The 27,230-nt window shown below is 44.0% G+C and overlaps 1 protein-coding gene across 1 annotated transcript in view; it reads left to right on the top strand.

The window, feature by feature from the left end:
• The window catches only part of LOC144510364 (myosin-16-like), a 66,472-nt gene that overhangs the window by 5,774 nt on the left and 33,468 nt on the right, over window positions 1–27,230 (top strand). The window contains exons 5-18 of the mRNA XM_078239804.1: window positions 1,814–1,910; window positions 4,016–4,108; window positions 4,913–4,976; window positions 5,090–5,188; window positions 13,751–13,854; window positions 16,702–16,840; window positions 17,861–17,979; window positions 20,463–20,612; window positions 21,914–22,084; window positions 22,789–22,965; window positions 25,303–25,429; window positions 25,785–25,843; window positions 26,094–26,181; window positions 26,589–26,706. Coding sequence (XP_078095930.1) covers window positions 1,814–1,910; window positions 4,016–4,108; window positions 4,913–4,976; window positions 5,090–5,188; window positions 13,751–13,854; window positions 16,702–16,840; window positions 17,861–17,979; window positions 20,463–20,612; window positions 21,914–22,084; window positions 22,789–22,965; window positions 25,303–25,429; window positions 25,785–25,843; window positions 26,094–26,181; window positions 26,589–26,706 — 1,605 coding nt within the window. The remainder of the gene's footprint in view (window positions 1–1,813; window positions 1,911–4,015; window positions 4,109–4,912; window positions 4,977–5,089; window positions 5,189–13,750; window positions 13,855–16,701; window positions 16,841–17,860; window positions 17,980–20,462; window positions 20,613–21,913; window positions 22,085–22,788; window positions 22,966–25,302; window positions 25,430–25,784; window positions 25,844–26,093; window positions 26,182–26,588; window positions 26,707–27,230) is intronic.

Here is a 27,230-nt window from a genome sequence, read left to right as displayed (position 1 = left end):
CTAACCTGAATGTGCAGATGATCCTAGCCCACAGAAATTGTGACACATTCTCTATTGTTGTATGAGCACACAGTTAAGGGCCATTACACTGTGCTTCCACTGCAGGCTGGTATTTCAGCTCCTTGCTCTTTAGCTGTATTTGTTCGGAGTGTCTACTAAGCCATTATGTCAGCAGTCAAAAAATTATATTATGCCACAAACAGGATTAACAGCAGGACTCACAGCTATGTTATAACAAGCAGAGTCCATTTACTCAGCAGAGTCTATTTGAACAGGACACTTAAGCACAATCAGCAGATGATCTATTTACTTGATGAACTAGAAAAAAATAGTACAAAGCAATGTCTCCCGGTAAAAGCAGGGTGATTCCTCCAGCAAAATGCAGTCAGTGGAGGATAGTTACATACACATTACATGAATGAGTAAGATCACTTAGAGCAGTGCGGGCTCCAATTGATGGAAAACTACCCAATCACCTCCCTTCTGGATGAGAATCATGATGTTGCTGTACACAACTATATTTGCTTTCATCAGATCAAAATGACAGGCAAACCTGGGAAAACAGAGCCACATTGTCATCAGTCTGTTCCGTCCCAGATGGCTATGAATCATCCATTGTGCCTTCATGTCTGAATGGGCTTGCTGCTGATCTCACTGCAGCCTATGGGATCAGGAGGAGGGAAGATTCATCACTGACCCAATTTCCCCTGCTGCTTCTTCCTTGTAAAAGATGGGCACAGGGTCTGTGCACCTCGTAATCTAGATTGGAACAGAGCCATCAGGGTTCTTGATCTCATCCAGATCCACTGGCATAGTTGGGGTGAAGATTTGCTGCAGAATTCAACTGCTGTCATTGCCAAGTGTACCAATCAGATACCAAGGTGTTTCAGAGAGGAAATTCTTTCTGTTTCAACCTGCCTTGATCTAAAACTGATCACAAAGGTTCATCCATTTCTATGCTGCAAAGAAATTTGGGCTGGGATTCTCCCAGCCAGCTGCGTTGCTCAATTACTGCAGCAGGCTGGGAAACATCAGCGGCAGCCGTTTCACGGGATTCACGCTGGGCACCCAGGGCTCCGTGTGTCCCCCAGGCTAAGTTTCTGAGCATCAACAGCTCCATTCTGGAAATCGGCATGGAGCTGGTTATCATATTGAAATCAGCATTTCAATATGATGAGCGGGCCAGTGATGGTATTCTCTGGGCCTGCTAGCGTCTCCTCCCCCGTCGAGAGTGGTTCCCTCCAGCTGCCACTGCAAGAGGATCAATGGGGGAGGGAGGGAGTGAGGGCCATCAGGGAGGGGTGGGGGGGGGGGTGGGGGTGTGGGGAGGCAGAATCGTGGCTGGCCAGGGGTTGGAGGGGGGATCAGACCTCCCCGGGCGGCCAGCAATCGGGCGGTGAGGGGGTCCGAAGGCCAGTGATCGGGGGGTTGCAGGGCTCGCCAGTGGTCAGGAGGCCAACAATGTGGGAGCCACTGCATATGCACCAATCACCGCCTTGACAGATCGGCTCACGTGCAGTGTCTGCTCAGCGCACGCTGCCGGCCTCTCGAGTGGAAATAGGCCCCGCCCCCTACTTTCCAGGGTGAATCCCGCTGAGGCACTCTGCAGTGCTCAGAGTGTTGCAGATTCGCTCTGGTAATTACGCTAAAAAAAACAGTGGGAATAACTCCTGTTTTCCTGCACGTTGGGAACTTAGATTTTTTTGGGAGCATCCCAGCCTTGGATTTTCAAATGTTGAAAGGGAAAACCATGGCTTTGGCTCAATTTGAATGTGTCAATAATAATTTTTAAAATGTGCCTTTTCCAACTTAGCGGAGAATCCGGTGCCGGGAAGACTGAAAATACCAAAAAGGTTATTCAGTACTTTGCCAATATGGGTGGCGTAAAGCCAGCTGAAGGTGATACAAAGGTAAGATTTGAATTTGATAGAATTGTGAAGTGATGTACTTTGGTTGGAAGAATAAATAGAGACTAACTGAGACAATTTTAAAGATTTCAGGAATATTGAGTCACTGGGGGTGGGGGGACAGGTGGATATATCTACACAAAGCACTGAAGGTGGTGGGACAAGTTGAGAAGGCTTTGAAAAGGACATATGTGATCCTTGACTTTATTAACAGCTTATTAACATTTATGAGCATTAAAGAAAGTAAGTTATGCTGAACCTTAGCCCTCATCAAGTATATTCTGTTCAATTCTGGGCACAAATGTGTAGAAATAATATCGAGGCCTTCAAAAGGGTGCAGATGAGAATTACCAGAATGGTACGAGAGGGCCTTCGATTCTGTGGAGAGACTGGAAGACTGGCATTGTCCTAGAGCAGAGAAAGCTAAGAAGAGATTTGAATGGCTTTAATTAGATAAATAACAAGAAACTGATTCCAATGGTGGAAAGGTCAGAAACCAGAGGGGAGAGATTTAAGTCAATTGGCAAAAGATTGGTGATGTGAGGGGGGAAAAATTACATTATTATGATCAGAAATGCACTGAAAGTGATGGAAGCAGATTCAACAGTAACTCAAAAGGGAACGAGATAAATACTTGAAAGTATCAAAAAAATGACAAGACAGTGGAGAAAGTGCAGGATGTGAAATTAATTGGATAAGTCTTTTAAAGAACCAGATCAGACACGATAATGTCAATTGCCTCTTTCTGTGCCTTATCATTCCATGCTATGACAGCAGTGGGGAATATTTTCACATGTGTAAGATTGTTAGAGATCCATGGTGCTTGCAGGATGTCTTGGATAGGATTAACATGTCTTGAAAGAATTAAGATTTCCACAATAATGGTAATTTGACAACTAGCAATGTATGTCCATTCGTTCCAAGAACCAGTTAATGTGGTTTTTTTTTATTTTTTTGGAAAATAAAGTGAATTATACTTGAATTTAAGTACCTCCCAAACAGCAGTATATCATCTTATAAGGGACAAAAGCCATGGCTTTTAGGTTCCTAAACAGCTTTGGACAAGACAATTTAAAGATATGTCTATGATCTTTACTTCTTTCATTTATCCTCTTAAGCATTTCTTCCAGAAAAAATTCTGATAACAAACTTCAAATTTGTTTGAAACATGCTTAATTCAGCCGAAAGATTGACCCAGCTTTGTGAATGAGTTTGAATCACCTGAACTAATTGTGACATCATACCTCACTCACAAAAAAAATATTAAACCTGCCCTCATATAAACATAAATCAAAATTTTGGCACAGTTGTTAGCACTGCTGCCTCACAGCACCAGGGACCCGGATTTAATTCTGGCCTTGTGTGACTGTCCGTGTGGAGTTTGCACGTTCTCCCTGTGTCTGTGTGGGTTTCTTCCGGGTGCTCCGGTTTCCTCCCACAGTCCAAAGATGTGTGGGTTTGGTTGATTGGCCATGTAAATTGCCCCTTAGTGTCAGGGGGATTAGCATGGTAAATGTGTGGGCTTATGGGGATAAGGCCTGGGGGGATTGTTGCCTGTGCAGGCTTGATGGCCCAAATGCCTCCTTCTGCATTGTAGGGATTCTATGATCCTCTGATCAGCTAACTGAACTAAAAGATTTGCTATACTTTGAGATCAGTGATCGGCATAGTGATGTAGTGAACTAGTGAACTGTGGGATCTGTGCTGAACCAATAAATCTGAGAATTCCAAATCCCACTACACGGTTGTATTTAACCTCTTTTGAGAGAAGTATACTACCACTGTCTCACAGCAACAAGGGAGGGACAATAAATGCCAAAATTTTAACATTTTTATCGCTGTTACAATAATACATTTATTATTTATTGGCACTTAGATCTGAAAATTGCAAAGTAAGTTTGGGATGAAGGGTTGTTATTCACCGAAAATGGTTTTAGCCTATCTCGGCTCGGGAGGGTTTTAATACCATTCTTTTTGATGTTACGCTTGGAATGAGTTCAGTGTAATAGTCTTCGCTGAAAATGAATAAAAATAAATCCTTCATGCAGAAAAGGGTGTTGAACTGATATTTTAACTTTCAGTTTCTCTTCCTCTTTGTCTTTGTAAAGGGCTCCCTGGAAGATCAAATCATCCAGGCTAATCCTGTGCTGGAAGCTTTCGGCAATGCTAAAACTACCAGAAACAACAACTCCTCACGCTTTGTAAGTCCATTTTCCACCCAATCACCTTTGTGTTTGTTCCATTAAATAAGAGATCATGCTGTTACATAATTAAACTTTTTTGTCCTTTATTTTGAGTTCATGATCAACTGTTCTGAAACTTAGGAATAATTTTTGTTTAGGTGTTCCATGGGGTATGGTAGCAGAGAGGTAAGGGTATAGTAGCAGAGTGATTATGTATTAGTCTAATAATCCAGAGACATAGGCTAATGACCTGGAGACATAAATTCAAGTCCCACCATGCTAAGTGGGCATTTGAAATTCAATTAATTAAATCAATTTGGAATATAAAGTTAGTATAAGTAATGGTGACCATGTAACCACTATCTTGCGGCTCACAACAACACTCGTAAGGCACATTCGGGATGGGCAATACATGCTGGTCTTGCGGGGGTTGCCCAGATCCCCGAAATGAATAAAATGAAATCTATATTGGATGACCAATATCAAAAATAAATTAGGTTGGATGTTTTATTCCATAGATTTGATGGAAGCGTTCAAAACTATGGACAGGTTTGGTCGAGTAAACAAGGAGGAATGGTTTTCACCGCAAGAAGGCAGATAATGCCAGAAGGTTTTGTTCCTCAGTGATATATGGGATGACAATCTCTGCAGTTGGTGCAATCCTTAACTAACCGGATGATGGTGGAAAATTTAGTGAAAGCTATAATATCAAATGATTTCTCCACTTTGTATGTATATCATGACCTGCTTAAGACTGAAGATTAATGTTAATGGGAATTGGTAACTAAATTCAACTTAATTTTGTTTTGTAATTTCCTCAAGGGTAAATTCATCCGAATTCACTTTGGTCCATCTGGTAAACTGGCTGGTGCTGATATTGAGAGCTGTAAGCATCTGGTTTTTAGTATTCTTTTTTATTTGCTGCTGCGGTTGATAGTTAAAGAACTTTAATCCTCCAATTTGAACACTGAGATGTTTGTAACATATTTATTCATTTAGATCTGCTGGAAAAGTCTCGTGTCATCTCACAACAAGCAGCTGAGAGAGGCTATCACATTTTCTACCAGATCCTGTCAGGAAAGATCGGATCCTTATTAGGTAAGTATGTCTTTGTTCATGAGCATAGTTTACTAATGAACATACAGGAATGAGCCAGTCAATCAAGAACGCCCCCCATAGTTTTCATGTGATCATGAGTTGTAGTTTATGTTGCTGTCTGAAAGTAAAAATCCAGCTTAACTTCAAGCTTTTATTACCAACACTCATCTATTTGCCTCTTCCAGCTGAGCGAATCAGCAGTCAGACCTCTTAACATTATGAAGATCCATCAACTGGATTTTCCATTCCTGCCCATGGTGGAAGTGGAAATTCCCGCTGAAAGTCAGTATGCCTTTGGCTGGCCCGTTAGATTTCCAGTCCCACCAGCGACGTATCCCAAAATCCCAGCCATGGGGTGGAATTCTCCCAAGCTCCTGCTGGCAAGTTCAATGGTGGGCAGGTGGGAGCACTAAAAATCACTTTCACAACAGCATAAATTTACAGTGGGTAGGCCAGTGTGGAACCAATTTGCATCAAAATGAAGGCCAATTGGAATCTTCCCCCACACCTAATTCTCTGTGACACCAGCAATAAAACATGCAGGTCCAAAACACACCTGGACCAATGTGGCATGCAAAAGGTGGAACTTATCTGAGGAAGGCCTGGGGCAGCCTCTGGAATTCGGGATGGAGGCCGCAGTGAACCTAGACCCTGGAATACTACAGCAGTGGGCCGGGGGAGCATTTATCAGGTGGATCATCGAGCATCAGTGTGCAGAATTCTCCTGAATCAGGATTAAGTGCCCATGCCAGCAGAAAAACTGGAGGGTTTCCCTCTGGTGCTGAGAGTGTCAGGTGGGATTAACCCATGCGATGGATGCAAATTCATGCATCCCAGGAAACCCGCTTTTCTGTGATCGGGGCGCCAATTCCCCCACCCAAGAGGGGCATCTTCCCCCTCCGACCCACAAATAACGGGTCACGACCCCACACCATGCAGGCAGGAGGGTGACTCGACCTCCCCACCCTGCCAGTGAAATTGGCATCTCCTCTCTGTCAGTGAACTTCAAAGGGGTCTGCTCACACCTACCACTTCTGACAGGGAGAAAGGAAAAATCTCTGTTGCAGAATGGAGTGCTGCAATGATTCAAAATCCTGCCAGGTGACAGGGTGGCATGGAGGTTAAAGTGACCTGGCCACTTCAGAATTTGCACAGCTGATAGGCAGGAAAGCAGATATTGATCACAGGGCTGCCTGAAATCAGCATGCCAGGGGTGATCTTCAGGTCTGCCAGAGCTAGAAGGGGCAGTCCAACCATGAGACTACATCCAGAGGAGAGTGCCCCTTGCTCCCAGCCCAAGCCTCCCCCAAAGATGTGCGGGTTAGGTTGATTGGCCAGGTTAAAATTGCCCCTTAGAGTCCTGATGTGTAGGTTAGAGGGATTAGCGGGTAAATATGTGGGGGTAGGGCCTGGGTGGGATTGTGGTCGGTGCAGACTCGATGGGCCAAATGGCCTCCTTCTGCACTGTAGGGTTTCTATAATAAATAAAACTCCCAGGAGCCTTGGGGGATTGTCCCTCTGTAGCCTGGCAGCGGAGCAAATGCCCCTGGACCTACGTCCTTCACCTCCCCTGGGCCCAAGGCAACAGGCCAGGGTGTCAGCAACAGGGTGCCAGGAGGCAGTGCACTGTTGGCACTGCCAAGGCATGTAGCCTGAAGGGGGGGGGGGGGGGTCTGAGAGTGGGTCTGAGGAGGGAGGAGGGAGGTGGGCTTAGTAGAGGGTGTGAGCAAGGAAGTGTGCTGACTGGGGCGTCTGAGGGGAGAGGTGAGTTGGGGGGGCCGGGTCACCCTCATGCTTGCATGAGGGATTGGTGGTGCTCCCCTGGGGCCCAGCACACTAGGCTCATGCTGGTCATTACCAGCGCCAAAGCCCGCCCAGTGTATTTCTACTGGAGCAGTGGGTGAATGGCAGGGGGGAGGGGTGGGGTCGGAATTGAATGGGTTGTCAAACCTGCTGATTATATTACAATTAGCGGGGTTGCATAATTATCAGCTGGTCGCCCACGATAAGCAGGAACCTGATCAGGGCCAGCAGGGTGGGCCGGGAGCATTGCGACAGGTTTGGTGCCTGGAGCCAAACCTGTTTTTGCCTGACACCCGATTCCCCTGACCATCGCGATTCTCACCAGGAGCTAGCAGTGTCTTTGAGGAGCTCCATCGTCTGCCCTCAGAGTGTTCCCAGAGGCCCACTTTCTTTCTTCAGGAGATCCATCTTATTTCTTCAACAGTGGGCCAGTCATGTCAGGCACCTTTTAAATATGGCACCAAGATGTGATGGCGGAACACACACCATCAAACCCACCCACCATGGAGGATGGTGTAAAACCCCAGAATACATGATGAATTACGCCAGGGACGGAAGATATGGCATGGTTTCCTGCCACTCTCCATCCCTGCCCTTGTAATGGGACTTAGTCCTGCATGAGAGAATTCCACCCGTCCCGCCCGCCATGGGAACTGTAGCAGGCAGGGGTGGACCATGCAAAGGTCCGTTGGCCTCGGGTGGCATATTCCATTCTTTGGGCGAGCACGGTTGGAAAATCCCACCCTTATCTTACATAAAAGAGCAGCATCCCATCTAAATTCTTGTCACAACTGATCACATTGGCAGCTGTTTGGTATGTCTTAGAGTTTCATCAGACTTTGGGTTAAGAAGCAAATATGTTTGCTTTTAAGCTGCTAAGACATTTAAAATAAGCACTGTTATGCAATACTTTCTGTTGGTAGTCACAAATGAAACAAATCAAGTGACGTAAATGAAAAAATGTGCACAGGCATGTGGACAACTGACTCTTTCTTTGTATTATATATACAAAATGCAATAATTTTATCACAGAATTGTTACAGTACAGAAGTAGGCCATTCGGCCCCTTATGTCTGTGCCTGTTCTCTGCAGGAGTATTTTGCATAGTGCCACTCCCCTGCCTTCTCCATACAGCCTTGCATATTCTTCCTTTTCAAATAACAATCTGATTCCCTCTTGAAAGCCCTTATTGAATCTGTCTCCAGCACACTCTTTGGCAGTTTATTCTGGATTCTAACCACCAGCTACAGTGAAGGTTTTTCCTCATGTCCCCATTGCTTCTTCTACCAATTACCTTAAATCTGTGCCCTCTGGTTGTGATCCTTCCACCAATGGGACATTTGTCCCTATCTACCCTGTCTGGCCCCTCATGATTTTGAATACCTCTACCAAACCTTTTATTCAAGGAAAAGAGTACTAACCCCTCCAATCTATCTGTGTAACTTAAGTTCCACATCTCTGGAAGCATTCTTGTGAATATTATTTTGCACTCGCTCTAATGCCCTACACATCTCTCCTGGTGTGGCACTCAGAACTGGTTGCAAAACTCCAGTTGAGGTCAAACTTAACAAAATGTCTTTGCTTTGAAATGGTGTGCCCCTAATTAGTAAAGCCCAGGATGCTGTCTGTTTTATTATGTTTGAGTATATACAGGGCTGCCCTTTCCACCAGCAGGATCTCTTGGTCCCGCCAATGGCGACCCCTCCTGGTGCAGCTGGCAAACAACACAAACTGCCTTTGACATTGGGAAGACTGGAAGATCCCACTTCCAGCCAATGGCGAGATGCCTGCACGGCTGACATTTTTGATCAATGCATTTCACTGGTGCAGTTGCATTATGAACTTCCTTTACGTGTCTCATTCCTCAGTGTTCTCCAATCTGCGGAAATATCAGTGTTAAACTAAACAATCAGCAGGAGAGGAGTTATGGAACAATAACAGCTTTTCTGAAATTCCTTTAACATATTAAATCGACCCCAGGAGCTTCACGGGAGTGGAATCAGGCAACAATTAGCCAAAGAAAAGATTAGGATAAAGGCTCATTTTTTATACCTTGACTTCCTCAAACACACATCAATTCAATAAATCTCCTTTACTGGAATTCCTGTTGGTTAATTCCTTTGGGAAGCACTCACTTGCTCAGTGCTGCTAGGTGTAGCTGACATGAACTCTGTTGCTAGGTGTTTTCACACGGCTGCAGCTATTTCCATAATTACGTCTGCCCAGAACCAAAAGAACCCCCAGGAGTTTTCTGAATGTCTCCCTCCTGGATTCAGCAAGTGTTTAGTTAGCAAACTCCCTGAAAATGCTCATGACTGTTTGGTTCAATATGCTGAATTCAATGTGTGTGTGTGTTGTGTTGTGCGTGTGTAGATTACAAAGCAAAGTGACTATTCTACGTGGGCCAAGAGCTGGAAATGAGATCCGTTAAAATCTGTATCCTGACATAAATTAGATGGAGCAAGCCAGATGCTGGATCATTGTCCCACATCTGCTCACACCTCAGTAACCACTCTCACCCTCCCCATTTCTGTTGGTCCCCTGTTTTCCATGTGCTTCCCTGTGTACATTATCATATTGTGCCTGTGCCCCTTTATTTTTGAAAATATGATTTTTCACATTTCAACTGACGGGAAATTTTGCAGTTTGAACTGAAACAGAGAAACTGCTTAAAAATGCAAGGCCACGTTCCAAGGTGAAGGTGAGAAACCAAAAAATCACCCTCAGGAGGGTTTGAAGAGAGAGACATTTACTATAATCTAGTGTGAGCAATAAGGAACCAATCAAACAAGATTTTCCTGAGTCAAAGAAAGAGGAAATTTATTAACCTCTGAACCCGAGAAAAAGAGAAAAATAATAAAAATGTGACATCATGCATGAAGTCATTTGGGCGCGCCGCACGCGCACACACACAAACTGGGGGAGCTGGAGTCCAAAAAGAGGTACAAGAAAATTCGATAAATTGTCCTGTGATTGTTGTTGGGAAATGGATTTTAAATGCTACAACAGATTTGGGTGAACTGGTTTCTCAGGTGTAGTCAGATGGAGAAGACGTTGCAACTATTACAAGATGTTTGTTCACTGGTAAGTTTCTGATAGAGTTGGCTTCACAAACCAGGCAACACACTTACTCCAAAGGAGAGAGAGGGAGAGAGAGCAGCCCTCAGCCTGTTTCCTCTGCTGGAGATATTCTTGACACCACCTGCAAAATTTGCAATCCCTCTCTGGCGGATGGGCATAACTGCCGAAGGAAGAGACATTAGAAATGCGCACACATACCAGATATTGAAACAATAGCTACCACAGACAGATACACCCAAAAGCTTTTGACAATACAAAATGGGTAAAATCATTTCAAGATACAGTTGCCCCTCCACCAGAGAGAGATTGCAAGTGACGCAGGTGGTGTCAAGAATGTCTCCAGCAGAGGAAACAGGCTGAGGGCCGCTCTCTCTCCCTTTCTCTCTCCTTTGGAATCAGTGTGTTGCCTGGTTTGCGAAGCCAACTCTATCAGAAACTTACTAGTAAACAAACATCTTGTAATAGTTGCAACATCTTCTCCATCTGACTACACCTGAGAAACCAGCTCACCCAAATCTGCTGTCGCATTGAAAATCTATTTCCCAACGACAATCACAGGACACTTTATCGTATTTTCTTTTACCCCTTTTATTGGACTCCAGCTCTCCTAGTTTGTGTGCGTGTGATGTGTGTGGGGTGTGTGGGTGGTATATGTGATCTGTGCGCGTGTGTGTGTGTGTGTGATGTGTGTGTGTGTGGTGTATGTGATGTGTGTGACGTATGTGATCTGTGTGTGTGTGGTGTATGTGATGTGTGTGTGTGTGATGTGTGTGTGTGTGGGTGGTGTATGTGATGTGTGTGTGTGTGTGTGGTGTATGTGATGTGTGTGTGTGATGTGTGTGTGTGTGTGTGTGTGTGACGTATGCGATCTGTGTGTGACGTATGCGATCTGTGTGTGTGGTGTATGTGATGTGTGTGTGTGGTGTATGTGATGTGTGTGTGTGATGTGTGCATGTGTGTGTGGTGTATGTGATGTGTGTGATGTGTGTGATGTGTATGTGTGTGACGCATGTGATCTGTGTGTGTGTGTGTGATGTGTGTGTGTGGTGTATGTGATCTGTGTGTGTGTGTGGTGTATGTGATGTGTGTGTGTGTGACGTATGCGATCTGTGTGTGTGTGTGGTGTATGTGATGTGTGTGTGTGTGTGTGGTGTATGTGATGTGAATGTGATGTGTATGTGTGTGACGCATGTGATCTGTGCGTGTGTGTGTGATGTGTGTGTGTGTGGTGTATGTGATTGTGTGTGTGTGTGGTGTACGTGATGTGTGTGTGTGGTGTACGTGATGTGTGTGTGTGATGTGTGTGTGACGTATGCGATCTGTGTGTGTGTGAGAGATTGTGTGTATGTGACGTATGTGATCTGTGTGTGTGTGTGTGTGTGGTGTATGTGATGTGTGTGTGTGACGTATGTGATCTGTGTGTGTGTGGTGTATGTGATGTGTGTGTGTGTGTGCTCTGTGTGTGTGTGGGTGGTGTATGTGATGTGTGTGTGATCTGTGTGTGTGTGACGCATGTGATTTGTGAGTGATGTGTGTGTAGTGTGTGTGATGTGTGTGTGTGTGGTGTATGTGATGTGTGTGTGTGTGTGGTGTATGTGATGTGTGTGTGTGTGTGGTGTATGTGATCTGTGTGTGTGTGGTGTATGTGATCTGTGTGTGTGTGGTGTATGTGATCTGTGTGTGTGTGGTGTATGTGATCTGTGTGTGTGTGGTGTGTGTGATGTGTGGGTGTGGGTGGTGGGTGTGGGGTGTGTGGGTGTGTGTGTGTGTGTTGTGTGTGTGTCTGTGTGTGTGTGTGTGTGTGTGTGTGTGTGTGTGTGTGTGGGCCGAAATGACTGCATGATGTCACGTTTTCTTTTCTCGAGTTTAGAGGTTTGCTCTTTCTTTGAGTCAGGAAAATCTTGTTTGATTGGTTCCTTATTGCTCACAACATTGATAAATACATTCTGATTTGGAAAAGGCATAACATCATGAAAAATAAACTAAACATTTGTTGTGACCAATCAAGGGCACTGAATACAGGGGAGCCAGTTCACCCTTTCTCACCTGGTCCTAACAGAGGTGTGTGGTGTGTATGGTGATTCATGTTCTGCTGACTGCTCCTTTTTGGCTGCTTGCCCCAGAGTATTTGGCTCTCCTTGCTTTGTGAAAACAGCAGATGGCCCATTATGAGTAATAAGCACACTTAAACATTTGGGAATTATATCATTACACTAGACAAAATCTCTATGTTTAAATATATTGATCTAACATATGGTGCAAATATTAGATTTTATGATTAAAAATCACTTATCAATGGCACAAGTGCTACCCAGTGCCCAGCACTTTTGCAAGTCTCCCTGAGGGAAGGAGTGGAATACTCCCTGCCATCCACTGGAGAGAACTTTACCGGCTTCCTGGAGGCAGGATCATGGCATCGGAGGGATGGTAAAATTATGGGGAGCCAGATCCGACCGGCTCCCTGGTGCAAAGCTACCGTTGGAGCACTTTACCGATGGCGGGCCTGGCTTCCCGTCTGGAAATGCTAAATACTGAAAAGGTTATTTTACCAGGTTGCCAAACCTCTGCAAAGTGAGGAGGTCTCCAGCTGAATGCCATTCAACCTACTCTCATCGCCCTTTTAGGCAATGCATTCAGGATCATAATAATTCATTCTTTATTCTGCCCCCCAGCCCCCATATCTCCCCAGCATGTTTGCCAATCATTTTAAATCTCCTCTGGTTCCTGACGCTCCTGCAAGTGAAAACAGTTTCTTCTTACCTGGTCTATCACTCATCATTTTGTGTATTGTATTAAATCCCCTTCATTCTTCTCTGCTCAGTGGAGAACAGTTCTAGACTTTCTAGCCTCTCCTCTTAACGGGAGTCCCTCATTCCAGATACCATTCTAGTGAATCTCCTCTGACCCCCTCTCCAAATCCCTCACATCCTTTTTACAGTGTGCTGCCTAGAATTAAACACAACACTCAAGCTGAACCCTCACCAGATTAATGAAGGATGAGCATCACTCAGTTGAAGGATAATTGGCACAATTATTCGGCTAGCATTGCTACTGATGTACTTCCTATTGCATGTTTGTACAGTGACCACAGAGAAGTTTGTTTCCTTCACCATCTTATTTCAGCACTGGCTCACTGGGTGGCACTCTCACCTCTAGGTTGTAGATTCAAATCCCACTAGCAAGCCATTTGCACATGACCAAAGCTGACAGTTCAGTGCAGTGCTGAGGGAGGGCCGCACGATCAGAGGTGCCTCTTTATGGACGAGGTGTTCAACTGAGTTCCTGTCTCTCCTCTCTCCTCTCCGTAAAAGATCCAAACTCTCCATTTAGGGAAGGCAGGCAATCTCTTGGTGGCCTGGCCAACATTCATCCCTAAACCAGCTCACTGGAATAGACTTTCTGGTCACTATTACATTGCTTTTTGTAAGAGCTTGCTGTGAGAAAATAGGCTGCTGCAATTCCCATATTTTAACAATGATCGCACTTCAAAACAAATTCATTGGGTAAAAAGGCTGTAAAGTGCTTTGTGACATCCTGGAGTTGTGAAAGGTGTTGCATAAATGCACATCTTCTTTTCTTTCTTTTTCATCAGTTGGAGGTGAAGAGGTGGTCCATAAGCATTAACTGTAAAGATGAAAGGAGATAAGGAGTTAATGGTTTTCTTGTTTTCTTCATCAGACGCACTGTTATTGGTGAATGATCCTAATCAATACTTCTGGGTATGTCAAGGTGTCATCAAAGTGGACAACATGGATGACGGTGAAGAGTTGGAACTCACTGATGTACGTATTTTAACACTAACTGAAACCAATGGCATGCAGGTACACCCACAATGCTGTTAGGATAGGAGTTCCTGGATTTTGATCTAGTGGCAGTGAAAGGGCAGTGATATAGTTGCAAGGTTTATAGGGATAGAGCCGGGGGTGGCATGGTGGCACAGTTGTTAGCACTGCTGCCTCACAGCGCCAGGGACCCGGATTCAATTCCCGGCTTGGGTCACTATCTGTGTGAAGTCTGCACGTTCTCCCAGTGTCTGTGTGGGTTTCCTCCGGGTGCTCCGGTTTCCTCTCTCAGTCCAAAGATGTGCGCGTTAGGTGCATTGACCTGAACAGGCGCTGGAGTGTGGCAACTAGGGGAATTTCACAGTAACTTCATTGCAATGGTAATGTAAGCCTTATTTGTGAATAATAAATAAACTTTAACTTAACTTTAACTTTAAGTCAGGATGGTGTGTGACTAGTAATTCAGCCAAATGCTGGTTTCCCGTCACCAGCACCCTTTACCATGAACCAAAGGAAAAAGCCGCTCCTGCCGCTTACAGTCAAGTAGTCTTCACCTCAGAACCTACAAGCCCAGTCTGGGTAAGGTTACAAGCTTAAAAACCCCCGCTGACTGCTTCCCATTGAGTGAGCCTCCACACACTCAGTAAGGCAGCTCATACTCCACGAAGCCCACAGGTCGATCTATTGATGATCCCCCATGACTTTCATGGCTGTCATAACATCCCTTGTCCCTTAGATCCATGATTCTCCCTCTCTGCGAGGAGGTCATTGGTGAGGGCCCAGGAGTAGACTCCTCTGCCTCCATGTTGACCTGTGAGGGCCTCAACACATTCTGAGGCCTTCAGTCTTTCATTGGATGTGGGCATCTTTGGCAAGGCCAAAATGTATTGCCCATTCCTAATTGCCCTTGAGAAAGTAGAGGTGAGCCACTTTATTGAACTTCTACAGCCATGTGGTATAGGTGCACCCACAGTGCTGTTAGGAAGAGAGTGTTCCAGGATTTTGACAGAGCGACAGCGAAGAAACAGCAATATATTTCCAAGTCAGGACGGTGTGTGATTTCGAAGAATCCTTGCAGGTGGTGGTGTTCCCATGTATCTTCTGTCCCATCCTTCAAGGTGATAGAGGACATGGGTTTGGAAAGTGCTGTCGAAGGAGCCTTGTTGAGTTGCCAAAAGTGTAACTCCGTCAGATTGTTGTTCAACAGCTCTCCCAATTTTGGCACAAGCCCCCAGATGTGGTAAGGAAGATTTTGCAGGGCTGACAGGGCTGTGTGTGCCATTAGGGTTGACAACCCTTCTGGAATGGCTACCGGGAATCCCTGGAATTGGTCTCAATCTCCCAGAGGCCAAACAAAGCATTCTGTGACCATGTAAGATCGTGGCAATGGTGGCCAGGAATGTCCACCAGCCTATCACAGCCCAGGCTTGGGTACCTGTGTCAGGGTCTGGCTGTCAGCCAATCACAGCCTATGTTGAATCATTGAATCAAAGAACCTTTACAGTGCAGAAGGAGGCCATTTGGCCCATTGAGTCTGCACCAACTCTCCGACATCCCACCCACGCCCTATCCCTGTAAACCCCATAGTTACCCTGTTAATCCTCCAACCTACACATCTTAGGACACTAATTGGAAATGTAGCATGGCCAATCTACCTTACCTGCACATTTATGGACTTTTGACCCTCCATATGTCAGGAACCTACTCCCTCAGCCACAGAAAAGCTCAAGTCGGTGTTGGTGAAGGTTACTTGATGGAAATATCCGAATGGTCTATAGACCACATGATCTGTGCTCCAATCAGTTGAGGTGATGCCCATCTGGGCTGCAGAGCTGGAGGAAAGGCCACTGATTACGAGGCAAGGTTAGACTCAGCTGAGTCTGGCCAGATGCTGCTGTAATGATTATCTAATGTTATTAATTAGTGTTGGATTGAATTAGTGCTGACTGGCTGCACTGTGGTGTGCTGCGGATTTCCATCCCCCGAGAGCAATTGGCAGGGAAATGAATTGTTCAGACTCAGTAGTGGAATTTAGTGGAGACATTCATTCCCTTTCACTCAGTATCACAGGCCTTTGCGTCACAATGCTGGCTTTCCATTATGTCACTTTCATCAGTGTCTCCTGAAATATATCCAGCCAGGGTTGGCAACCCGATGTGCTGTTCTCATTTCCAGTGCCTAGGTCACTCCAGCCTTGACGATCGATATCCCCTTTGAAGAATGTCATTTCCTTTTCCAATGCTGCGGAGGAATGCAAGGTATCACATCTTGCCCAACTGTATGCCAGACTTCCTTTAGTAGCAAGAGCTCACTGGGAGCCTACCCTGCAAATTTAATGAGGTCCAGGGAGCAAACTGGGCCAGGGTCAGATTTCATAGTTAAGAATCCATTGCTTGCGTCCATTTTAACTTGGCAAAGCACAAATCATTTTCTTAAAGTTAAAGTTTGCTTATTAGTCACAAGTAAGGCTTACATTAACACTGCAATCAAATTATTGTGAAATTCCGCGAGCTCAGATATTAGCTCTAAAGCTTCTAATGATTAGTTTAATACTCACATTTTTGAGATCAGAATTGCCATTAGTTTTGAGGCTTTCTTAAACAACACACAAAATAATCAAGTAAAACGACACTGAATGTCTGATCAAAAACAGAAAATGCTGTAAAATCTCAGCAGGTCTGACAGCATCTGACGAAGGGTTATCCAGACTCAAAATGGTGGCTCTATTCTCTCTCTCTCCACAGATGCTGTCAGATCTGCTGAAATCTTCCAGCATTTTCTGTTTTTGTTTCAGATTCCAGCATCCGCAGTAATTTGCTTTTATTGCTATGAATGTTTGAACACTAGGTTGCCTTTGATGTACTGGGCTTCACTGCTGAAGAAAAGCTCGGTATCTACAAACTGACCGGGGCCATTATGCACTTCGGCAACATGAAGTTCAAGCAGAAACCAAGAGAGGAACAGGCAGAAGTCGACACTCCTGAAGGTATATTTCCTAATCTCAGTTTCAGTCACACAAAATAGAATCATAGAATCCCTACAGTGCAGAAGGAGGCCATCCAGCCCATCGAGTCTGCACTCACTCTCCAACAGAGCATCTTACCCAGGTCAACCCCCATTCTATCCCCATAACCCCACGCATTTACCTCCCTCGTCCCCCTAACCGACACACTGCCAATACCCTCTACCTTGGCAATAGTGTCAAGAAGTGCACTGTCCAGAGTGCATAACCTATCAGTCTTGTCATTTCCAAAAAAAAGTGACAGGAAGGTCTGTGCAGTAAGTAGCTTCTAAATAAATCTGGATAAAGTACATTTGCACAGTATATTATCCTTTCAAACATGGCCTGTTGTTTGCTAGCGGCGGGATTCTCTGGTCCCGCTGCTGTCAATGGGAATTCCCACTCACGTGTGCATGCTGCTGGCGGGACTGGAGAAGCTCACCGGTGTGAATGGCCAGAGAATTCTGCCCACACCTTCCATGGCCATCAAGTCCTGAAATGGGAACTGATCCCAGAGCTTCTGGCCTAGAGACACTACCCATTGGGCCACAGGACCTCCCATAAAAAGGATTAGTGATTCAATATCACCAATTCTACACTGTGGCCTAAAGTTAAATTTACTCTAGTATCTCTGCAACCTAATTAGTTTATACAATTTTTAATAATATGACAATACTTTATTGTCATATAAAGCTGATATGTGATTTATACAGCACCAGTTCTGAATGAATTATTACCAGTTAATAGAGGGTTTTTTTGCTGCGTCTCATTGGATAAATGGTCGTTGCTTCAAACATGACACAAAGCTACATAGCAAAGAGCACTGTGTGAACAGCCTTTCAGGACTTACTTTATCAGTCCACACACAAAGATGTGACATCAAACTAGCTCAAATATGGAAATGTAGACTGTTGATAGTTTAAACCATTCAAATAAAGCTGCACGGTTTCTCATGTTTACAACCCTTTATCATGGAGTACTCACTGCAACTTCTCCTGTTTCCAGTGGCTGACAAGGTTGCCCACTTGATGAATCTCAATTCGGGTGAGTTACAGAAGGGCATCACCAGGCCAAGAGTAAAGGTCGGCAATGAATTTGTGCAGAAGAGCCAGAGTATGGATCAAGTAAGCATTAATTTTTAATTTCATTTGCATCTATATTATTCGACCTCTTTTGCTGCTTAGATTTATGCATCAAAATATATGAAATTAACAGCAATCAACCTCCATCTGCATTTATTTTACTGACGGCCCAGTTTTCCACTTCCTCCTCTCCATTTTAACTCCAGTTGAGTTACAACTTAGAGGAACTAATCACTGTCCAGTACTTTGATGATAAAGTGACTTCTTCTTGTGTGAGTCCAGGCTGCAAATGCGAGCAAAGTATTTGACCACAGGGAGCATAGGAAACGGGTCTGGCCTGTCCTCACCCAGAGTTCACATGTGTCCACTTTCCATCAGGGATCAACCAGGAGCAGGAACCAAAGCTGATTTATCCCTTCCTCACCCAAAGGGAGTGAGTCAAATTGGAACACCCCCTTGCAAAAATGAAGGATCCCAGGACAAACTAGGAATCGACCCTGGGATTATTTGTTATACAATAGTCAGTCGCACGAAGGCCTCACCAGCTGAACCACTGGAAAATCCACACAGTCAGTTCAAGTGTATTCCTCTGGTCATTCGAAAGCGTTGGAGGACAGTAGTCATATTTTAAAATGTTCTGGACTTGGAGGATTACAAAGAAAAGAAACACATTTTCTTCTTCTCAACTCACTATCGGGTGATACAACTGTGTGTGCTCTCACAACGACTTTATCCCTTTTCCAGCCCAGGACCATTGAGACCCATTGCATGACTCTATTGCTTCCCCATCTGAGCTCAGATGACTTAACCCAAAATAAACCAAGAAATACACACTGGGCTCAATTTTAACTTCCTGCACCACGATGTTGGCAATCTCATTGGGGAGGGGCCATGGCATCAGCTATAATGGAATGGGGACAAGTGATGTACAATAACCCAGTCCTTTTATGCCCCGACCTGGCCCATACTGCATTATTCCGACAAAACTCATTTCCAAACTCTGTTGCCTGGGGCTCGGCTCCTCCCTCTGCGATTGGATCCTGAACTTCCTAACCCGCAGACCGCAATCAGTAAGGATAGGCAACAACACCTCGTCCACAATCATCTTCAACACCTGTGCCCCACAAGGCTGTGTTCTCAGCCCCTTACTATACTCCTTATACACCTATGACTGTGTGGCCAAATTCCCCTCCAACTCGATTTTCAAATTTGCTGATGACACTACTGTAGTGGGTCGGATCTCAAACAATGATGAGACAGAGTACAAGAATGAGATAGAGAATCTGGTGAACTGGTGTGACAACAATAATCTCTCCCTCAATGTCAACAAAACGAAGGAAATAGTCATCAACTTCAGGAGGTGTAGTGGAGGACATGCCCGTCTACATCAATGGGGACAAAGTAGAAATGGTCGAGAGCTTCAAGTTTTTTGGTGTCCAGATCACCAACAACCTGTCCTGGTCCCTCCATGAGGACACTATAGTTAGGAAAGCTCGCCAACGCCTCTACTTTCTCAGAAGACTAAGGAAATTTGGCATGTCAGCCAAGACTCTCACCAACTTTTACAGATGCACCATAGAAAGCATTCTTTCTGGTTGTATCACAGCTTGGTATGGCTCCTGCTCTGTCCAAGACCGCAAGAAACTACAAAGGTTCGTGAATGAAGCCCAGTCCATCACTCAAACCAGCCTCCCACCCATTGACACTGTTTAGACTTCCTGCTGCCTCAGAAAAGCATAATTAAGGACCCCACGCACCCCGGGGAAAAAGATACAAAAATCTGAGGACACGTACCGACTGACTCAAGAGCGGCTTCTTCCCTTCTACCATCAGACTTCTGAAAGATCCTACCTCGCATTAAGTTGATCTTTCTCTACATCATAGCTATAACACTACATTCTGCACTCTCTCCTTTCCTTCTCTATGAATGGAATGCTTTGTAACCATTCATAAGAAACAATACTTTTCACTGTATACTGATATGTGACAATAATAAATCAAATCTAATCAAATCAAATGTGAACCTGTTGCTTGCCAACTCCCACCTGTGCCCCATCCCACAGAATGATTCCACACCTACTTAAAATCAAAGCCCCATTCCTATATTTTAAGAGCCTATGGCAGCCATTTGACAGTGTCAACAAGATTTTTAAAAAATTCATTCCTGGGACATGTGTGTCGCTGGCTGCCCTTGGAGGGCAGTTGAGAGTCAACCACATTGCTGTGGCTCTGGAGTCACATGAAGGCCAGACCTGGTAAGGACATCAGATTTCCTTCCCTAAACGACATTAGTGAACCAGCTGGGTTTTTATGACAACGACAATAGTTTCATGGTCATCAATAGATTCATAATTAGAGATTTTTTGTATTGAATTCAAATTCCACCATCTGCTGTGGCAGAATTCAAACCCGTGTCCCCAGAACATTCGCTGAGTTTCTGAATTAATAGTCCAGTGATAATACTACTTGGCCATTGCCTCCCCAATGATATTGATGAAAGAAATTTTATCTTTGCTCTTTTTCAGTGCTACAATGCGATTGGAGCTCTGGCAAAGGCCGTTTATGACAAAATGTTCAAGTGGATGGTTTTCAGAATCAACAAGACCTTGGACACCAAGTTGCAGCGTCAGTATTTCATAGGAGTGCTGGACATTGCTGGCTTTGAGATCTTTGAGGTAAAGATTCCTATTGTGCAGCAACTTGAAATCTCAACAAAAGGAAACAACCCTCCTTTGTCATTGATAATTATTAAACCAAAAAAATTACCCATCACTAAATAAAATCTTCTCCCCAGTGAGGGTAAATTTTGACTTTGAGTGATACTGTAAAAACAAATGATATCAGATGAGCTAGCCCTATCTGGAAGCTGTAAAATGGGAAGAAGATATTGCTTATCGAAAGAAAATGAGAAAATGCTGAAAAAACCCAGCAGGTCTGGCAGCATCTGTGGGGAGAGAAACAGAGATAAGGTTGAGAGTCTGGATGACTCTTCTTCAGACTCTTGTCTCTCCACAGATGCTGCCATCCTAACCCTAACCCTAACCCTAACCTACTGCATTTATTCAGCACTTTGTTTTTATTTCAGATTCCCAGCGTCCGCAGTATTTTGCTTATCACTCAAAGTCTAAATGATTCCCCTGTGTTCTGAAAAGCATAACCCACTCACACTGTGAACAAAAATCCAGCTGAAGGGAATAAGTAAGTGGATCAGAAATAAAGAACACAAGTTCTATTTATTGTCAATCGGGGTTAGACCAGATGTCAATCTGTGCTGGCAATGAGACGCATTGGAAGATCACAATTCAGGTGGATTCGGAGCAATTTTTGCAACACAAATAAATAAAAGTATGTTTCCTTGCAGCAAGTGGCGCTTTGCAGTCAGTCATGTATGGAATAGTTCTGAACCAGAGCCCTAGGCTGGCGGTTCAGTAGACAGAGGGATGACGTATCCACTTGTGCAGAGTCCAAAACAAGAGGACTTATACATATTACAGTCACAAAGAGAGAATTCATATTACCTGGAGAATAGTTAGAATTTGGAACCTGTTACCACATGGACTGGTTGAGATGAATGGCATAAGGGGCAGCTAGAAAAACATGTCAGGGAGAAAAAAAATGAAAGGATATTTTGAGAGGATAAAATGAAGTGTGAGGAGGCTCATGTGAAGCACAAACACTGGCATAGATTACTAGGGCCAAGTGGCCTATTGCTGTAAAACCTCTGTAATCCATTGCAGCCTCATGGATAAAAAATATATTTGAAAACTGCGGCTTTGAGAGAATGAGTGGATCGACAGCCAAAAGGTGATTTTTTTGAAAAAATGAATGTAAACTTTGTGTTCTAAATAAATGGGCTGCTCATTCTAGATGTGAAGGTAATGAAAATTATCAATTAATTTTTCAAAGAATTACGGGCGGGTGTATAGATAGAAAAGGAACTTTGTTCTTATTCTCCGCTGTTCTTATCCTTTCGCAGTTCAATAGCTTTGAGCAACTTTGCATCAACTTCACCAATGAGAAGCTGCAACAGTTTTTCAATCATCACATGTTCGTCCTGGAACAGGAAGAATATAAGAAAGAAGGGATTCTTTGGGATTTTATTGACTTTGGCATGGACCTGCAAGCCTGCATTGAGCTGCTGGAGAAGGTAATTCTGTCAAGGAAAGTTACATCAGCACATCTCAAAAGAAAGATCTGGTGGATTTATTGTTATATGTCCTGATGTGATAGAGTGTCACAGTTTATTTTCTGAGGCTCCTCTTAAGCACCTCAGGACATTTCGTTACATTAAAGGTGCTATATAAATATAATTTGTTGTTGGGTGCTGGAGAGCTGAAACAAAACAATAAATCTTTGGAGAGGGAGAACCAAATTTATGGACTAAAGATTCCAGCTGGATACATGAGAGATGCAAGGGCCTTACTGGTCAAGCCCCTGACTCTCCTTTGTGGATTTTCACACTCACTAAGGTAAGGCACTGCATTGCCATTGAGTGAAAGCATTTCAGCTGTCCAATGCCAACATCACATATTCCGAGTATTGAATAATCAGATGCAATGCAAAGCTAGCTGTGCCAACACTATAGACAGCCACCAGATGGGCATCCTTTCTGCATCATTGTGGCACTTTCCACCTTCTAAATCTCACATCAGCTTCACATCCTTGAATAAAATTTCCAAGTCGTACCTAATTAAAGGTGTTTTTCTGTCTGTGGTCCATGTCTATTTATAATTTGGTTCAGATGTTGCACACTTTCTTTACATTGCAGCTTTCACTAATATATTTTGATCGGTAGAAATGGCACAGTTTCAATTTATTACAATGACTATTCTTCTTGTTATTTGTTTCCAGCCCATGGGCATCTTCTCCATCCTGGAAGAGCAGTGTGTGTTCCCCAAGGCCACTGATGCAACATTCAAGGCTGCCTTGTATGACAACCATTTGGGGAAGTCCAACAATTTCCTGAAACCTAAAGGCGGGAAAGGCAAATCGCAAGCTACCTTTGAGCTTGTCCACTATGCTGGCACGGTAAATATTCGCTGCTTCCGGAGAAGTGCATCACTCTGAAATTCCACAAAAGAAACTTGGTGGTGGTGGGTGTTGGACAGGCGGGGGTGAGGGTGTGGTTAAATTGGTCAACATTAATAACTGCAAACAGGCTTATGGCAAGTCCTCTCTGAAGTGAATTAGTAAAGAAAATTGGGCACGGTTTAAACTGAGTGTGCTGAATCAGCAACAACCCATTTCAAGCAACAGTCACTAAACAATTACACCCACCCCCTCAGTTAAACCTAAAATGACTAACTGGCCATTCATAGCACGGCAAATCAATTCTGCCACATTTGTGCTTTAGATAAACACAGATATTGTTCTCAACTTGTTAAACAACACAAAAGCTGATTAAAGAACATTCCACAGCCATGCCATGGATTTGCACATTCACCAACAATGACAAGTGCCGGAATTTTAATGCCTTGTCCGCCCCAGAATCGGGGAGGGCGAGGCTCACAGAACAGCATTCTCCCTTGGCCTCGGGTGGGATTTTACAGCAAAGAAGTCATTTGTGATAATAAGTCCAAGTGTGATAACACATTACCCTTACAAATTATCATTCATTCCTATGTGTTTCATATTGCAATACTGTGCACAAAAATGTTCCGTATTAGTTAATAATCACGGGAAATATATTTGTAGTCTCAATTAACATTATTAATGGACTCACAATATTGATCCTGGTTTATAATGATTTAATTTGCTGTTTTCACATCTGTAAGGCTGAAATTTATCCAGAGCCGATTTTAATTTGAACACTGCTGTCCTGATGAAAATCAAATGGTCGAGCAGGTGAAATGCCTCAGGTGAATTACATACACCGATTCCACTGCCTTTCTGTGAGTTATGGTCTTAATCAGACCAAACTGGCAGCATGTGGTGTCAGGAACAGAAGAAGGCCAGAAAGACAAATTATCTTTCGATGAGTCCATTCATAGAATTTCATAGAAGCCCTACAGTACAGAAGGAGGCCATTCAGCACATCAAGTCTGTATCAAACACAATCCCACCCAGGCCCCATTCCTCTAATCCTCTTGACACTAGGGTCAATTTAGCATGGCCAGTCAACCTAACCTGCACATCTTTGGACTGTGGGAGGAAACCGGAGCACCCAGAGGAAACCCATGCAGACAAGAAGAGAATGTGCAAACTCCACACAGACAATGATCCGAGGTGGGAATTGAACCCGGGTCCCTGGTGCTGTGAGGCAGCAATGCTAACCACTGTGCCACTCCGGTTTCCTCCCACAGTCCAAAGATGTGCGGGTTAGGTTGATTGGTCATGCTAAAATTTCCCTTAGTGTCCTGAGATGCGTAGGTTAGAGGGATTAGTGGGTAAAATATGTAGGGATATGGGGGTAGGGTCTGGGTAGGATTGTGGTCAGTGCAGACTCGATGGGCCGAATGGCCTCTTTCTGTGCTGTGAGGTTTCTAAGATTTCTAAGATTTTTTAAGGTTCCTAGTAGTCCAAGAGGAACAGAATTACTCCCCCTCATACAATGAATAAAAATTCATATTTCCCTTGACCCAAGGTTTCTTACCCTGTTCCATCCCTGAACCATGAACCCCTTTTCTGAGTCATGTTGAGGTCCACGCTGGAGATGGGGACAGGATTCTCCAGCACTGACTGCTACTGGGATCGTCTGATCCCAGCAAAAGTCAATGGACTTTCAGTTGGTCCATCGGATTTCCAGCGGTAGCTCCCACCATGACAGGGCTGGAAAATCCTGGCTGAGCAGATACCTTTATTCTCAATCTTTGGAACTCTTCCCCAGAGAGCAATGGCGTCTTGGTTATTTAATATTTCACCTGATGGAGAAACAGCGCTCCGAAAGCTCATGATTCCAAATAAACCTGTTGGACTTTAACCTGATGTTGTGAGACTTCTTACTCTGTCCACCCCAGTCCAATGCTGGCTTCTCCACATCATGAATATTTTTAAGGCAGAGGTAGATAAATTCTTGACGAACCAGGGAGTCAAAGGGAAGCGGTGATAGGCAGGAAAATGGATTTGAGGCCACAGTCAGGTCAGCCATGATCTTATTGATTGACAGACCAGGCTCAAAAGGGCCAAATAGCCTACTCCTGCTCCCAATTCTTATATTTGTGTTTCTTCTGGACCTTCAGACACCAAAGTTTGAATTTATGCCCATCTGTCAGCTACTCTTCCTGCTCAACTCAGTTGGTTAAAATCTCCTGGATTTCAGATTGTGGACATTAGGATGTCATCCAACTTGGTCCTCGCCTGCAGGCTCCCAGATTCAGTTAAAGTTGTTGTTGCTGTTAACACTATATTGCTCTTTCTCCTCACCAGGTTGGCTACTGCACTCAAGGTTGGCTGGAGAAGAACAAGGATCCCTTGAATGAAACTGTGGTGGGTCTTTTCCAGAAATCTTCCCAGGCCTTGCTGCCTGTTCTCTTCAAAGAAGACGAAGCAGCAGGTGAGTTCTGGAAAATATAGGTCATCCTTAGGGTGAGCCTGAAAAAGGGATGAGCAAAAGGTGGAAACCAATGCCATCAAGTGTTGAGAAGTGAGTAATACAAGGATAAAATACAAGTTTCTCTCATAAGTTTCTGGTGAACTTGGTAAATGTTTTGACCTTGATGAATTTTTGATTGAACTTTTGTAAAGCAGCTTGGTGTGTCTTTTCATGTTTTGGGCATTGACAATCAACATGATCTCTGTGCTTAGGCATGGAGATACCCATTAACATTAATCTGTCCCCTGCATAAAACTGTGAGAACTTTTTATTTATTGAGTGCAATTGTTTATTTGGCAAAACCATTTCTTTGCAGCTGGCAGTAAGAAGCAGAAGAAAGGCTCGTCTTTCCAGACAGTTTCTGCCTTCTACAGGGTAAGAGCTCTACATAGATTCCCCAACAGAAACAGTCGGCACCTTCTCTCACTTTCTCTTTGACACTCGGCTTCTCCATTCTTCATTCCCCTTTCCCAGATTTGTTTTCCTTCACATTTCCAGACACAAGGAAGAGTTAGTCATTATTTTTGCTCCGTTCTTTACCTATGCCATTCTTTGACCCCTTTTTTTTGCCTTGTCTAATTTCACCTTGCAACAACCTTTATTGTGCCATTTCTCAACATTATAGGAACAACTGAACAAGCTGATGACCACACTGCGCAGCACAGCTCCGCACTTTGTCCGATGTATCGTGCCAAATGAAAACAAACAGTCAGGTGAGTGCAACTCTCACAGGCCATTCTGCCCAAATGGTCAATGCTAGGATTTATACTCCGCTCAAGCCTTCTCCTGCTTTTCTTCATCTAACCTGATCAGCATATCCTTCTATTACTTTCTCCCTCATGTTCTAATCTATCTTCCCCTTTAATGGATCTATGCTATTGCCTCAACTATTCCTGTGTAGCGAGTTCACATTCTCACCACTCTGGGTTATTGAAAATATTTTTATAACTGGGCAACAGTTTGTTGCTCAAGAATTTGATGGAATGGAAACAAATGGGAAGGGATTTGACAGATTGGAATTTGAAGATTGAGTGATAATAATATCCATTTAACAAAACTAAATGTTAGGCCCAACTCTATTGGAGTGTTGTTAATCGTGAAAGTGTGAATTATATTCTAGGTGTGAGTGATGCTGGCCTGATTCTTCACCAGTTGGCTTGTAACGGTGTGCTGGAGGGAATCCGTATCTGCAGGAAAGGTTTCCCCAATAGACTGCAGTATCCTGAGTTCAAACAGAGGCAAGTACATCTAGGCCTAGCTCTATACAATCGCAACACAACCAACACTCGAGCAAGTCCATTGGTGTCACTGGAAATAAGTTGTCACCTTCCACTTATCACCATAAGAATCAATTAATTGCTTTTATATATCACCTTGAATGACATAAACATTTCCCAAAGTTCTTGACAGGAGCACCATCAAAGACAAAATTTGGCACCAAGAGATGTGAGGAGATGATAGAACAAGTGACAAAAAGCTAGGTCAAAGAAGTGGCTTGTAAAGGAAGAGAAAGAGAGAGGTAAAGTGATATAGGAAGGGAATTCAGAGCTTTTGATTCAGTCATAGCCATCAATGGCAGGGTAATGAAAATCAAGATGTGCAAGAAACTTATATTGGAGGAGCACAGAGATCCCAGGAGGTTGTAGAGCTGGAAGAGGTGACCGAAATGAGGAGTGACGCTATGGAAGGATTTGAATACAAGGATGAACATTTTAACATTGAGGCATTATCAGACCGAGAGCCAATGTAGATCAGCAAGTAA

Source organism: Mustelus asterias, chromosome 23, assembly GCF_964213995.1.
Source record: "Mustelus asterias chromosome 23, sMusAst1.hap1.1, whole genome shotgun sequence".
Classification (NCBI taxonomy): Eukaryota; Metazoa; Chordata; class Chondrichthyes; order Carcharhiniformes; family Triakidae; genus Mustelus; species Mustelus asterias.
Note: the sequence above shows the minus strand (reverse complement) of the source record. Positions and strands in the feature narration are given on the sequence as shown.